The sequence below is a fragment of the Sinocyclocheilus grahami genome, unplaced genomic scaffold, assembly GCF_001515645.1.
Source record: "Sinocyclocheilus grahami isolate Dianchi unplaced genomic scaffold, SAMN03320097.WGS_v1.1 scaffold1259.1, whole genome shotgun sequence".
NCBI classification, from domain to species: Eukaryota; Metazoa; Chordata; class Actinopteri; order Cypriniformes; family Cyprinidae; genus Sinocyclocheilus; species Sinocyclocheilus grahami.
The window spans coordinates 102,870-118,726 of NW_015506438.1; the positions used below are offsets into that span (position 1 = coordinate 102,870).

Here is a 15,857-nt window from a genome sequence, read left to right on the forward strand (position 1 = left end):
AAATTATACAATCTAATTTAGATTAAAAACTGCTCGAGTTGCATTTATGCAGCATCTTTGTTTGGATCGTGATTAAAATGCAGTGGTTGCCTCTAATTTTAAATGTTAAGAGCACAGACAAAGCCTTATTTTTTTATATGAAGAGATTTCTTTTATTTTTGTTACTTATTTATTTGATTTGGGGCTTGTTTTAAAATTTCTATTTAGTTTTGTTATTTACATTTACATTATATTTCAATTTTGTTGTTTAGCAGACGCTTTTATCCAAAGCGACTTTCAAATGAGGACAATAGAAGCAATCAAAACCAACAAAAGAGCAATAATATGCAAGTGCTATATTAGTATATTATTATAGTGTTATATTTCAATTTCACAAAGAAACGTGCAGCATTTTGTCCAAGCAATAATAAAAGGATACATTTATTTAAAATTGGTCTTAAATCTAATTTTGTTAAAAAAAATAATAATCGTGAATCGAATTGAATCATGGCTTGAGTGAATCGTTACATCCCTAATAACGCCGCCCAAATGTTCACACAAAAAAACCCAGATTCTGAAAAAGTCTGGTGGTAAAACCCCACAGATGCACACTGAATGAGAAAGATGCACATTACAGAAGATCACAGAAACTTGAGGGAGAACTCACCCTAGCAACCACCCAGAAAACCCTGACAACCACATAGCAACATGCTAAAAAACAATTAGAACACCTTGACAACGACCCTAGCATCACAGTTTCTACAAATTTTAAAGTGGTCATATGATGCAATTTCAAATTTGAAATTGCGCCGCCGCCATGTCGTGAAGGCGCTGTGTGTTTCGTTGTGAAAGCGAAACTACTTTGTTTGGTCTTCCAAAAGAGGACGATATCCGCTTCGTCATCCTGGAGCTGATCCGTGCTGGTCGCTGACGAAATACATCAACTTCGCGCTGTGGATCGCCGGATCGGCTTTCACCGTGGACGAAGCGGAGTCCAGCCCGGAGTCATCACATGTGGTTGCCGCAAGCCTCCTTCGTTGAATCCGCCGGCCGCCGCTCACTCTAGTCCGCCTTGTGTTTCGTTGTGAAAGCGAAACTACTTTGTTTGGCCTTCCAAAAGAGGACACAACTACAAATCAGTGGTTAAGTTGTATTTACAACACTGTTCCAGAACAGTTCAACCAAAATATTCAGATGTGTGCAGCACATTTTATGGAGGACTGTTTCCTGATCCTGGGAGAGTAGACTACAATGCGTCTGTGCACAAAGGCGGTTTCTATAAAGTGGGACAGTTCAAACTTTGCAAAGACAGTCTGGTGCTTCTGACTCACAGCCTGTAAGTAAGTTTTTTATATTTAAAGAATTTGCCACTGACGATTCAAACGTGAGTTTTGAGCAGTGTGGAGTAGCGCTTGTTGTTTGTCGATTCTCCGATCACAAATGCAGACATGGTTTTATGTTGCAACGCGTAAATAGACAGTATAAGTCATTATAATCAGTAATTATGTCCCCACTGGATGCAACAAATGCCTGGTTTATAATGGGTTTTAATGTTTTTATCTCGTCGCTCCGGCCTGACAGGGCATCACAATATGGAAAAGGGCGTAACATTTCCGTCACATGCTTGAGGTATTCAGCCAATCACAACGCACTGGATAGCTGGCCAATCAGAGCACACCTCGCTTTTCAGACCGATGAGCTTTGTAAAAATCGACGCGTTTGAGAAAGGCGGGGCATAGAGGAGCAACAATAATGTACATTATGTGGAAAATAATGTTTTTTTTAAACCTTAAACCACATAAACACATTTCATTACACCAAATACACAAAATAATGTTCTTTTTAGCAGCATCATATGACCCCTTTAAAAAAATTTAAAATCTAGGCCTATACACTACTCTATAAAGTTGTATAAGACAAAACATAAATATATAAATAAAAATAAATATAAATAAATCTCCGAATTTTTACATGCTGGATGATGAAACAGGTGGAAAAATCCCACAGATAAACATTGAACGAGGAAGATGCATATTTCAGAAGATCACAGCAACCACATGCTAACATGCCAAAAAAAATGCTTTAAAAAATAGAATGCCTTAGCAACACGCTGGCAATGACCCTAGCATCACAGTTTCTGAACAAATAAATAAATATTCTTTTCAAATTGTATTATTGGATACAAAGTATAATTACATTAATAAAATGTAAATATATAAACAAATCAAAGCACCTAAAAATAGTTTAATATTCAGTTATCATCCTGTTAAAAATCTGAAATGTATCTACATAACCACATCATCTACATGTAAATCATGGAATAATTACATGTGTTGTTACTATAAGAAAAAGCAAAAAATATTGTAACTTTTGAAATTAATGGAATGTAAATAGAATGCAAGGAAAACCGTAATAAATTAAAAGACATAAGTGTAAAACTGATATCTATATATTTATACTGATTCTGTGCGACCTCTATGTATATCAGTCTCATACCAGTCTCACCCTAGCAACCACATAGCAACATGCTAAAAAAACAATTAGAACATCCTAACAACACCCTGCATCACAGTTTCTTAAAACACATGAATGAATGAATGAATGAATGAATGAATAAATGAATGAATTCTATATCAAACTGCATCATAAGATGCAAAGTTTTGGCCACTACTGTATGTATGTATGTATGTGTGTATATACAGTATCTACTCTAACTAACTATCTATCTATCTATCCATCCATCCATCCATCCATCCATACACACACTATTCATCCTGTTATTTTATACATAATGAAGTCCAAGTAAAAATGCTTAATGCAACCATGTTGTCTACATGCCCATAGAATTATCAAATGTATATATATATAAGAAACTGTGTTAGGGTGATCTGATTGTTAGAATGATTTTAGGATGTTGCTATGTGGTTGCATATAATATATGTATATATACAGGTGCATCTCAATAAATTAGAATGTCGTGGAAAAGTTCATTTATTTCAGTAATTCAACTCAAATTGTGAAACTCGTGTATTAAATAAATTCAATGCACACAGACTGAAGTAGTTTAATAAACTACTTCAGTCTGTGTGCATTGAATTTATTTATTACACGAGTTTCACAGTTTGAGTTGAATTACTGAAATAAATGAACTTTTCCACGACATTCTAATTTACTGAGATGCACCAGTATATAAGGGATGGGAAGATTCACAGATTCACTCGTTGCATCAGCAAAAAAAGTTAACGATGCATCGGTTTAAAAAGTGTGCATCGGATACAAGTTGGCATTTGTATCGCGATGCATTTGCATCTGTAAAAAACAATTTATTTATATATAATTACTAGTGGATGGCTACACTTTTATTGTTTAGAAAGTGACCAATATTTTATATGTAGATTGATTTCTCCTCTCTAAACTGTTTCTCAAGCGCGTTCTCTCATCACCGCTGCGCGTGAATATGATGTATCACAACAACACTACAGAGACCTGAGGAAAAGCGGGGATTAAAGTCTAAAATCTGACTTGAAATAACCTAACAAATCAATTGGGGCTAAAGCAGTTCCATAAACGACAATGTAAGTTCACACAATCTAACTAATTTGTGGACGCTTCATTTTAAGCAGTCCTTAATGTCGATCATGGATCAAATCGATCCACCATGGCAAACAGCGAATATATTTGTGCTGTTTAATGCATTTGAGACGTTGTTTTTCCTCAGTGCATAACTGACATGTCACGAGTATATTTTTCCTCTGTAAATGTTAGAAAGTCATGCAGATATATCCATTTTGCTTGCTGTCAGGAGTGGGCAAGGTATACGCGAGTGAACGAGCGCTGCTGCGCACAAGCACGCTAAACAGACGGCTTAGTCTGACAGTTTGCCTGCCCTGGACCAGGTTAGCTTTCCAGCATAAGTTGCCACAGTAACTGATTTTGATCTTTGTTAAATTTGTTTTATGGAACCAAATCATTTGACAGCAAGTCAGACTAACTGAAATAAGCCTGGCCTATTTGGTAAACTTGTTTTATGAAACAGGCCTCGAGGCATTAGAAGTCAGAAGACACATAAGTTAATTTATGATTTGCTGTCTGTCTGAACCAAAGAAATAAATGCGATCATATTTTTTCCATTGCATCGAATAGCATTGTGTTGAATCGGATCGAATCTAAATCGGATCGCACTGCATCGTAATAGGGGTGAATCGTATCGTATCGCTAGCTACTTTATATGTATCTTCAATGTATCGTATGGTTGGCTATGCATCGAGATTTGTTATGGAGTTGCATGAGATATCGACATTAGGGGGGGGGCAAATTGAGCAGTGTAACCAATCACAGACATATCTGTTGATTTCTTAAACGCAATGGCCAATCAGAAACTTTTTGTCAGAATTCACTCACTGCTGAAAGCGCCGCAGTTTTGCACGCTCGTGAATCATCTCATGACTAAGTGCAAACGCGATGTAAATAAGAGATTCACTGTGCAGTTTAGAGAGCTTCATTGATTATAACAGAACTTTGTAAGATCGCGATGAACGAAGATGAGTGACGCTTTTTAGTGATAAAGGGAGCGCGCTTTGCGCACTTTCTAGGGTATAATTCATTCAGAATTTGTATGAAACTTTAGTTTTTCGGACACATAGGCTACACCCTGCAAAGTTTTGGGAATGACATCCGCATATTTATGCGGGATTCACTCTTGAAATATCAGTGATTGGCAATGGACAGAACATAAAATATGTTGATTTAATTCTGTGTGTAAACTTTATTGAGATCGGGACATTTCAACCAGTAATTTCATTTCCAGTAACGGATGTGATTAAGTAATATGTGATTTATGACAGAATATAAACCCACAACTGATCATTGATTTTTTTCCCTCACGTGGCTTACAGATAATGAAAACCCAAAATTCAGTGTCTCAGAAAATTAGAATATTGTGAAAAAGTTCAATATTGGAAAGTCATGGTGTCACACCCTAATCAGCTAATTACCTCAAAACACCTGCAAAGGTGTCCTGAGCCTTTAAATGGTCTCTCAGTCTGGGTCAGTAGGCTACACAATAATGGTGAAGACTGCTGACTTGACAGATGTCCAGAAGACTCCACAAGGAGGGTAAGCCACAAAAGTTAATTGCTAAAGAAGCTGGTTGTTCACAGAGTCCTGTATCCAAGCATATTCATAGAAAGTTGAGTGGAAGGAAAAAGTGTGGTAGGAAAAGGTGCACCAGCAAGAATTTGGGGGAGCTTCACAAGGAGTGGACTGAGGCTGGCGTCAGCGCATCAAGAGCCACTACGCACAGACGAATCCTAGACAAAGGAGGCCCAACCAAGTAGTGAGTGCATAGAAATGAACATACCTTTCAGAAGCCTGACATTTCTGTTTAAAATATGATTTTTTTTTTATTGATCTTATGTAATATTCTAATTTTCTGAGACACTGAATTTTGGGTTTTCATTATCTGGAAGTCATAATCATCAAAATTTCAAGAAATAAAGGCTTGAAATATTTCACTCTGTGTAATGAATGTATATAATATATGGGTTTCACTTTCTGAAATGAGTGACAAAAAATATTGACCGTTTTCATGATATTCTAATTTTGAGATGTACCTGTATATCTTCACATAAACTTGAAGCAAGACTCACGCTAGCAACCACATAGCAGCATGCTAAAATAATTCTAACAATCAGATTACCGTAATAACGACCCTAGCAACACAGTTTCTTCTTCAAAAAAAGTAAAATCTATACCACCAACAAAAATGCACCAAGGAAATACCAAGTTTTTTTGGGTCCCATGATATGTTTTGAAGTGTCTTGGAGTGGAGATATCATTACTGTAGCATGATGCGCCACAGCACTCGAGCGTAAGGTAGGCCTATGTCTGGCTACCAGCGCGCTCTCATTTCTAATGCATCCTCAATCTGTGCAGACAGAAGAAAAGAATTCAGCATCCATCACCCCAGATATTGTATCCTGGAGTGCTGCGTGCTGCGGAGAGCCAGCGGCTTACAAAGTTCATAACCATCTGTTTCAATTACAACACATATGCATCTCATTACCAACACCCACGAGCTCAGAGCGTGACGTCAGCGTTGTCCTCTGGAGCGATGCGAGTGTTTATGGTGGCGACCGTCACTCTGTGTTAGACTGCATCAGTGTAATTCCCCATGATCCACTCTGGTAAAGCTCATTCTGATGTATTCCTCCATTCCAGATTCAAAATCCTTGACCAAATATTGCTGAAAGCCTCAAAATAAATGCTGCTGAAGTCAGTCACCTCAGTAATAGTCCCTTTCACTGACCGTCTGATGCAAACCACATGCAACCAAACATGACTGATTGACTTTATGCAACTCACACCAGTTTAGAGACGTACCAGTTCACCTAGAAACCAAATCACGGTTAACAAGAACCCGTTTGATGCAGTTCAAAGAAAGAACTAGTCACTGCATCTCCCAAAGACTGACAGGTTAACTAGATATAACCATGAGAAAACTCATTTTGGATGGACAGTAGTACTGCTCACACACATTTCTGCTCATTTTATTGACGTTTTTCACCAAGCAACATTACTGTACACTTATTTCAACAGGTTTCTGCACCGGTCGATTATGGACCCTTTTCACAGAATGTGATATATCTAGCAAAGTTTTTCTTTTATTTTCATTTTTAAAAATGTAATGCACTTTATAACACTATATCTTGTGTAAGGTTACACTGGCATTATGTTTTTAGAAATCTAGTTAATGTTGCTGTGTGAGTGTTTCTAATGCAACTGCTGGAAAGTGATGGCAAATTTCACATTGTTCTCTCTTTTAACCAACGTAATCAATCTTTCCATGCATGCATACACAGGTTTTTTTTTCTTTTGCTATTACACACACACATATATATATTAGTGCTGTCAAATGATTAATCGCGATTTTTTTTTTTATTATTTTTTATTTTTTTTGTAAAGTCATAGAAACACTATTGATGATTTTTCTTTTGCTATTAGTGCAAATGGAAATGCAAGAAAAATATAATATTTGTTGTAGTTTCCATTTACCAACTATGATTATTTCTGCTTTGGAAATGTGAAAAGGGTCCATAGTGGTTCATATAAATCCACCCCTAAACGCCGCTAAAGTCTGTGATTGGTCAATTCACCTGTCAATCAGAAAGACTATTCCTGTCTAATACCAGATACAAGCCCAATGTAATAAAGCGACACTCAAAAGCTTTTGGTCCAGAAACCTGCCTCACATATTAAACATCAGTGATGTTCTTTTTATTATTATTATTTTTTTTTGTAAAGTCATAGAAACACCATTGATGATTTTTCTTTTGCTATTAGTGCAAATGGAAATGCAAGAAAAATATAATATTTGTTGTAGTTTCCATTTACCCTGATAGAAGTTTACCAACTATGATTATTTCTGCTTTGGAAATGTGAAAAGGGTCCATAGTGGTTCATATAAATCCACCCCTAAACGCCGCTAAAGTCTGTGATTGGTCAATTCACCTGTCAATCAGAAAGACTATTCCTGTCTAATACCAGATACAAGCCCAATGTAATAAAGCGACACTCAAAAGCTTTTGGTCCAGAAACCTGCCTCACATATTAAACATCAGTGATGTTCTGTTTCAATCAGCTGTAAGATCAAGACTAGATTGCAGTAATGAAATAGGTATAAAAAAAGAAATAAAAAAAATCAACTTTATTTTCAACACAAATCCACTAATATAAAAAGTGACTTGCATAGTACAGAGGAACAATTTTGCACATAATGTTACAAAGTACACACATTTCTATAGACATATCAAAATATGTACACCTTAAATGATTCGCATGTTCTCCACACTTGGCCAAACTGGTGTTTAGCTGATTGGCAAGCAGGTCTCACATCCTGACCAACTAAAAACTGTCCAAAACCAGACCAGCCTGAGCGGAAAGCCATCCTAGGCTTGCCTTTAAGATGTTTTTTTCTCAGCAGAGAAGTATTTTATTTCGGACTGGAGGAGACAATTCAGTAGCTATAGTAGATCTGCAGCGCGTCGGACGTCAGCTTAAGCTGCGTCGCGTCGCGTCGCGTCGAGTGTCGAACGCGCGATCGCGTTTTGTAGTCAAACGAAATACATGATACCTTTAATTAAGTAGTTCCTACGCGTTAATAATTCATTATTAATAACGTTTTTTTTAACGTTTTGTTAATATTTTAAGCTATTAATGCTTATTAAATAGCCTACTGTAAATAATATCGATATGACATATTATGAATAAGTTCACAGTCATAATTGTGATGATAATTAATCCACTATTTGACACGAAGGCTTAAAACACACGACATTAAACAGTGCAAGTGTTTCTCCTGTCGCCACAAACCGCTGCGGCGCATCCGACCCATTGAAATACATGAGTTAGTGTGTACTACACACTTACATCAAGACAAAACCTCTCATTTTGAGACTATTTGAAATAAAAAAAATCACATAACAGATATTCCGGATCATAGGTATAAACTCGATCAAACGCATTCGATGCGTAAAACACCTTCACGTTATCTGTTGCATTAATGAAACAATTACCCTCTTAAATGGCCATACTATACATTAATACATCATCCAAACATAATATAATAAACTACATTAACTAAAATCATAAAACAACATCAGATTATTTAGTCGTTTCATCTCAGGTTGGCACAAAGCAAAGTTCCTCCTCAACTTGCTGCTGTTATTCCGGTCAGAGGACCGCGCGCGGACACAGATCCAACAGAAAAGTCAATATTCGCCTCAGATTACCGCGAATAATATGAATAACGTGATACTCGCCTTTGCTGACGGAGCCTGTGATGAAGTAAAAGATGAGATACAGCGGTAAAATCATTCCAATAGTGTGTGAGCCCCGCAGATCCATGATGCGCGACTGATGCTGGAATGAGACTGACTCTCCTCAGCGCGAGACTCTGGGAGCGAGCGGGTGTGTGTGTGTGTGTGTGTGTGTTCGGCTCTCAGTGGCTCTTTCACGCCATCCTGCTGCCGAAAGCATCTGAATACAGTCTGCGTGACACACACACACACACACACACACACACACACACACACACACACACACACACACACAGAGAGAGACAGAGCACAAACCTGCTGCTGCTTTAATTTAATCTCATCAGGTTATAAGGAGAATCTGCAACGCTGTCAGACATCACTTTAATATTCAAACTAAACGCGTCAATGAGAAATTATAAGTGCATTTGAAATTCCAATTCAATGAAAGTAAAAAAAATAAAAATTTACTTAAATATACAACTGTAACTGTGTATATGTGTGTGCACGCACGCGTGTATAAAACTGATTTAGCTTTCAAGAATGTCATTTTTCAGCATTAATTAAAAACGTTTTTCAGATTTTTATTTTTTTAGTAATAGCTACTGAATTTTGAAATGTCACATATAGTAAGTATTTTATTATATTTACTCTTTTATGTTAATATTTCTCTTTATGAGGTTCCCTAAAATAATGTTGCTGTATGACAAATGCATGCTGCTTGTGTTAGTTGTTTTGACAGTCTTGGGGCCCTATTTTAACGATCTAAGCGCATGGTCTAAAGCGCACGGCGCATTTGCGCTTAGGGCGTGTCCGAATCCACTTTTGCTAGTTTGCCTATCAGACACCCGGCACCAGGCACGACACAAGTGTTTTTTGCTAGTTTCAGCCCGACGCAGTTCTCATTTTCACGTCCTGCGTCACGTTGTTTAAATAGCAAATGCATTTGCGCCCATTTGTGCGCCCATGGGCGTGCTGGTCTGAAAACGAGGTGTGTTCAGGCACATTGCTGGCGCGTTGCTATTTTGAGGCAACTGAAATAGACTGCGCCATTGACCAAAAAAACCTGGTCTAAAGTCATCGACGCAGTAGTTTTTTTGTTATTTAAAGAGCGCGGGTCCACAGCGCGCGTACACTCTGCTTATTACACACACAGGGACGCACAGCAGCACACAAACATGCCAAATATTAAAAATGAAAGGATTGCAATGTAAAATATTATTATATGAAATGCCTACATGTCATTGCATGTATCAGAATTAGGCTACCTAATTGCTCGCGCACGAGCAGCTCTGTTTCATCTCTGGAGACGCATTCTGTCTTTGCGCGTGCAAATTCCGCTGTGTAAATAGCAAATCCGCCAAACTTATATTAATACTTCTCTTTATAAAGTTCTCTAAAATGATGTGGTGGGAGAGTTGCCATATGATAAATAAATGCTGGCGACGGTGTTCATTGTTTTGACAGTCTTGAACTTAGTAACTTATGTTCCAGAAACATTTTTATATTAATACTGAATGTTTGAAATGACACAAATAGAAAGTTGTCACACCTCTGGACAGTTTGTGTGCGTTTTTCTCCCCATGTGCTCAGTTTCTCCCTTGTTGGATTGTTCATTTGGTTCAGGTGTGTCTTGTAATTACCCTCGTTACCCCATGTATTTAAGTCCCAGTCTGTGCTGTCTGTCTTTGTCGGGTCTACAAAAGTCATGTTCGTGTGTTACAGCCATTCCTAGTGTGGATTACCCTCTTGTTTTAGATGTATTAAAGACTGTTTCTCTGATCCACATCTCCGTCGTTCTCTCCGACACAGAGTGTGACAGAAGACCCAACCTGAAAAGAAGTTTAATTGCATGTTTCCCTCCGTTTGATTTCCGTTTTTTTGAACAATGTTTTCGTTTCCCGTGATTTCCCCATGGATCCCCTCGCTGCTTTTTCGTCTCACTAGCCCATAAGGACCTGCTCCTTGTGGAGCATGTGGTTGAGTTCAGCCAGCTCGCCATTCTAAAGGCATTCCATGATGCTGCGCTGAACTCACTGTTCTGGATAGGGGCATACAACCACCGCCCCGTCGACCTCCCAGACATCACTGGACTGACCTGGAGGGAAGCTATCATCCGGTGTCTGGAGAGCATCTAGCCCCGATCTAGAGCACAGCCAGACCCAGAGCCCAGCCCATCATCACCCCGCTGTGTGGAGCTCAAGCCCGAGCCCGCCATTGATGGAGAGCCCGAGACCGCCGCAACCGATGAGCCATCGCCGCATGGAGTGACAGTGCTGAGGATTGCCACGGAGCCGGAGCTGCAAGTAATGTCAGACCAGGTGCGATAGCCAACTATAACGCCCACCACGAGGGAAAGAGCCGTGGACAGTGAGAGCGCAGAGAGGAGCTCCGCCCCTTGCACCATGGCTGAGGGTGAACTTAATGAGGAACTGGGACTGAGGAATGCTGAAGGGGATCCTGAATCAGACTTATATGCTGACCTGCCCCCTTCTCCTCCCTCCCTCGTCGGAGCCCTCTGTTAGTCCTGTTACCCTGTCCAGCCCAGTAAGACACTATGTTCCTGAGTTAAGCCCGCCGGCCGCTCCACTGTCAAGCCCGCCGGGTGATTTACTCCCAAGCTCTATGATGACAGCAGCAATCTCCTTAAACTCAGCCCAAAAGAGGAGAATGAGGAGGAAAAGACTGTTGGCTCTATCCCTTGACCAGAGTCAAGTGAGGGCTTCTGTTCCTGAGTTCGGCCCAGAGAGGACTCCTGTTCCCACGTCCAGCCCAGGGAGGGCCTCAGATCCCAAGTCTAGTCCAGAGAGGGCTCCTGTTTCCACGTCCAGCCCAGGGAGGGCCTCAGATCCCAAGTCTAGTCCAGAGAGGGCTCCTGTTTCCACGTCCAGCCCAGGGAGGGCCTCAGATCCCAAGTCTAGTCCAGAGAGGGCTCCTGTTCCCACGTCCAGCCCAGGGAGGGCCTCAGATCCCAAGTCTAGTCCAGAGAGGGCTCCTGTTTCCACGTCCAGCCAAGAGAGGGCTGCGGTTCCCACGTATGTCCCAGGGAGGGCCTCCGATCCCGAGTCTAGTTCAGAGAGGGCTCCTGTTTCCACGTCCAGCCCAGAGAGGGCTGTGGTTCCCACGTATATGGCCCAGGGAGGACCTCGGATCCCGAGTCTAGTCCAGAGAGGGCTCCTGTTTCCACGTCCAGCTCAGAGAGGGCTGCGGTTCCCACATATATGGCCCAGGGAAGGCCTCAGATCCCGAGTCTAGTCCAGAGAGGGCTCCTGTTTCCACGTCCAGCCCAGAGAGGGCTGCGGTTCCCACGTATGGCCCAGGGAGGGCCTCAGATTCCGAGTCTAGTCCAGAGAGGGCTCCTGTTTCCATGTGAGATAAAAGTCTGCATTGACAGATATAAACTCGCAAATTCTCAGTTAAAAATGTATATTCTACGTTTATATTTCACAATTATTACTTCTTACTCAGAATTCTGATTTCACATCTCAAAATGTTTTTTCCCCCTCTCCACCATGGAATAAAAACAAAAAGGTTGCAGCTTGTTCTCTCACAATTCAGACTTGTTTTTCTCACAAAGTTATCTCAAAATTCAGAGAATAAAAATCTGAATTGTTAGATATAAACTCGTAAATTAATAAAGTCTCACTTACCTTTTTTATTCTTTATCCCATGCCTAAAACAAGTTACCAAAGACTCAACATATGCACTACTATATATTACAAGTTTTCTTTGTCTGATGATCATGAAGAAACAAACTGATGTTACTCACTGAAAATATTCCTCTCCAACAAAGCACTGGAAACGTCCTTCCATCTTACAAGTTTCATATCTGAAAGACAGCCCCTGTTGTTGTATAAATTCATAAAATTAAACCAGCAATTGTGCATGTCAAAGTAAATGTTCTACATTACAGGAAAATGTGTTTCATGTCAAAGCAAATTAATCCAGATCTATATTTATATTATACATGCTGGTGAATTGTGATTTCAGTTCTCCTAATGCTGTACTGTATCTGTGGCATGTGAAGCTAAATCTGTAATGTGTGTGTATAACAAGTTTTCATGAAAGTTTCACATTGTTTTGTAGTTTTTTGAGTGTTTGTATATGGCATTTGTTTTTATATTTGAGTTAGCTGATGTTTCACAGAGAACAAATATCCAAATATGTCCGGCATGGCCGTGGTTGAGATTATTCTGAGCAAAGAAAGCCACTTCATTCACCTGAATTATTCAGTTCTTCACAAGGGTTTGGACAAACTGAACCCAGTTGCTGGAGTACAAGCTTTTAGCCAGACCGTTATATGGAAAAACGGTGTTAGAGAGGCCATGAGTCTTTGACACATTCAGAGGAGAGTAAGAAGCACAATAACACAGCGTAATCACTATAGGAATATATTCTGTGAAGTGCTTCGAAAACTTTTAGCAAATATCATGAAAACTGTCAAGAACATCGCGTTCCAGCTTATATTTCAAAATAAATAAACATTTCATGAATCATATAATATATTGTATTAATAGTAATAATAATAATAATAATATGCAGTAAATGTTTAAAGTCAAAGCAAATTAAGATCTAAATGTGTATATATATATATACAGTGGGTACGGAAAGTATTCAGACCCCCTTAAAATTTTCACTCTTTGTTATATTGCAGCCATTTGCTAAAATCATTTAAGTTAATTTTTTTTCCTCAGCCTGTATATTGAGCAATATCAATATAAAGTTAAGCATATTTTAAGAATCTACATTGTTTTAATGACAATTACACACATTTGCCTTTAAACTCTCATTAGAGTAATGCAAAAAAAGTAGGTAATAATAATAATAATGATAATAATTTGCATAGGGCAGTAAAGGCAATTTCCATTACAAAATATAATTTTAATTAAATTGCAAATTGCCATTATCAAAAGCTCAATGGTTTTGAAAATAGGATTCATGTTCTTTGATCTATATTTATTTTTTCTTGATTTTGGCGGTGAAATATGACTCATTGATTCCTGAAATGAAAACACAATCAAAGAATCAGAGGCTAATTGCTGAACAGCAGCTCAGAAACATCAAGTCCTGTTTTTCTGGCTCCATTCATGAGCATCACGGTCGAGTGGACCGCTGACAGACGCCGCTCACTGGACTATTAAACAGACATATCAGATGTCCTCACAGGTATAAAGGCTATTAAACAATAGTGAGGAGGTCGAGCGGCAGACAGCGGGAACATGAGTGTCAGAGGCCAGCGCTCTTCTCCTCTAAAGAGGACCGTCCGTCACGTTAACCATCATGGAGGATCAGCTGCGGGTTACAGGAGCACTGCTGCACCGTACAGCTCTATTACAACACGGATCTGTGCAAAACTGACTACAAATACTCGGATCTAATAACATATGTAAACACTGTTAGGCTGCAGGAGTCAACAAATTCATTAGAGTAAAGCCATGAGCCACAAGACAAGTTAAAACACCCTAAACTGTGGTAACACTGTCACTGTGATCACATGTGGCATTGTTTTAATAAAAATAATTTATTAAATAATAATTAATAATATTATCAAAATAATATAACAAATGTTGAATAACAACTTTGAAAATGTGCCATACAGTCAGAATATGAATGCAAATGCACGATTTGTACATTTAATACATCTCAAAAGAGCCATTTCAAATTTTGACATAGCTTGTCTTCATTTTAAAAAGCACAGTCAGTACGTTCACATGGACAACAATAGGTAATCCGATATTAATACGATTAAGACAATACTCTGATTAAGGATCTATCATATAAACACAGATTTTTGATGACCTTAATCTGGCTAAAGTCATATTCGATGTAAACAGAAATCGAATTAAGACATGTGGAGTATTCCTATTTTAGTCGCATTACTGAAGTGCGGTATAGACATGTAAACACCTTAATCACATTATTACGTAGGACTTTTCACCGCATTTTCCGACAGGAATCAGGATACACACACGGCAGTGATCAACCGTTTAACGGCAAATAAAGAGCTTCAACACAGCCATCGTCTGTATTATAATAATTAACTGCACTTGAAGCTTTCATAAAATTACAAATGAAACACCCAAAACTGTACGCGAAGACAAACTATATGTTTATATACAAATGTTTATATATGTTTACATGGAGATACATATAAACTATATGTTTATATGTATCTCCATGAGTCGGGACTGTCACGTTAGCCTGATGGCACCAAACTCTCTTTGTGATTTTAAAACGTAAGACTGTACCCAGATTTGAAGACTACAGTAAGATTTAACTTCTACTGTTAATAAGATTTTGGTAGGCTACTATTAGATGGATAGCCTAAATGTCCTAATTCAGATGGGTTACCTGTTTTAAAACAAAAAAAAATTATGGTATATCAAAAAGTGTATATTTTTTAAATGTGATTGTTGGTACATTTTACCAGTTTTTACCATACTTTCAAAACAAAAATTTAAAATAGGAAAAATATGCAATATGAAAATAATTGAAGACAAAATGTGTTTTACTGAGGAAAAAACAAGATTTGGTTTTTAAAAAGCCTTTTTCCAAAAGGTACATCTGGAAAAAGGGGGGTCGTCTTATAATTAGGGTCGTCTTCTATTCGGGCCAATACGGTATTAATAATGAATACCAATTCATTAATATTACTCCCCCCCCCAAATTCATTTACTCACCCTTATGTTTTCAAACCTTTCTTTTGTGGAACATAAAAAAGTATTTTGAAGACTTTTGGAAACAAAGCTGTTTTGGTTACCTATGACTTTTATTGTATGACCAAAAAAACACTGAAATATTTCTCAAATGATCTTCTTTTATGTTCCATAGTTTATGTTTGGTCGTTGTAGCCTAAATGTTTATGTGTAATGCATTTTATGTTGAATCAATAGAAATATTTCTTTCTAAAGCTACAATTTGTAATGTCTACTTGATACTTTCTCATCATAATCTTGTGTGGGTATTTTCACAGCCAAATTCATTTTGCGATCAATTAGATTAATTAATCGACACATCATGTAATTAGATTACAAATTTTAATCGACTGACAGCCCTAATATATAT

The 15,857-nt window shown here is 38.3% G+C and overlaps 1 protein-coding gene across 1 annotated transcript in view; it reads right to left on the reverse strand.

Annotated features, from left to right (window-relative positions):
- Nucleotides 1–8,912, reverse strand: part of LOC107568578 (contactin-associated protein-like 4) — a gene marked incomplete at its 3' end in the record, with an annotated part of 103,565 nt that extends 94,653 nt beyond the window's left edge. The window contains exon 1 of the mRNA XM_016254544.1: nucleotides 8,799–8,912. Coding sequence (XP_016110030.1) covers nucleotides 8,799–8,883 — 85 coding nt within the window. The remainder of the gene's footprint in view (nucleotides 1–8,798) is intronic.
- Nucleotides 8,913–15,857: the final 6,945 nt, after the last annotated feature.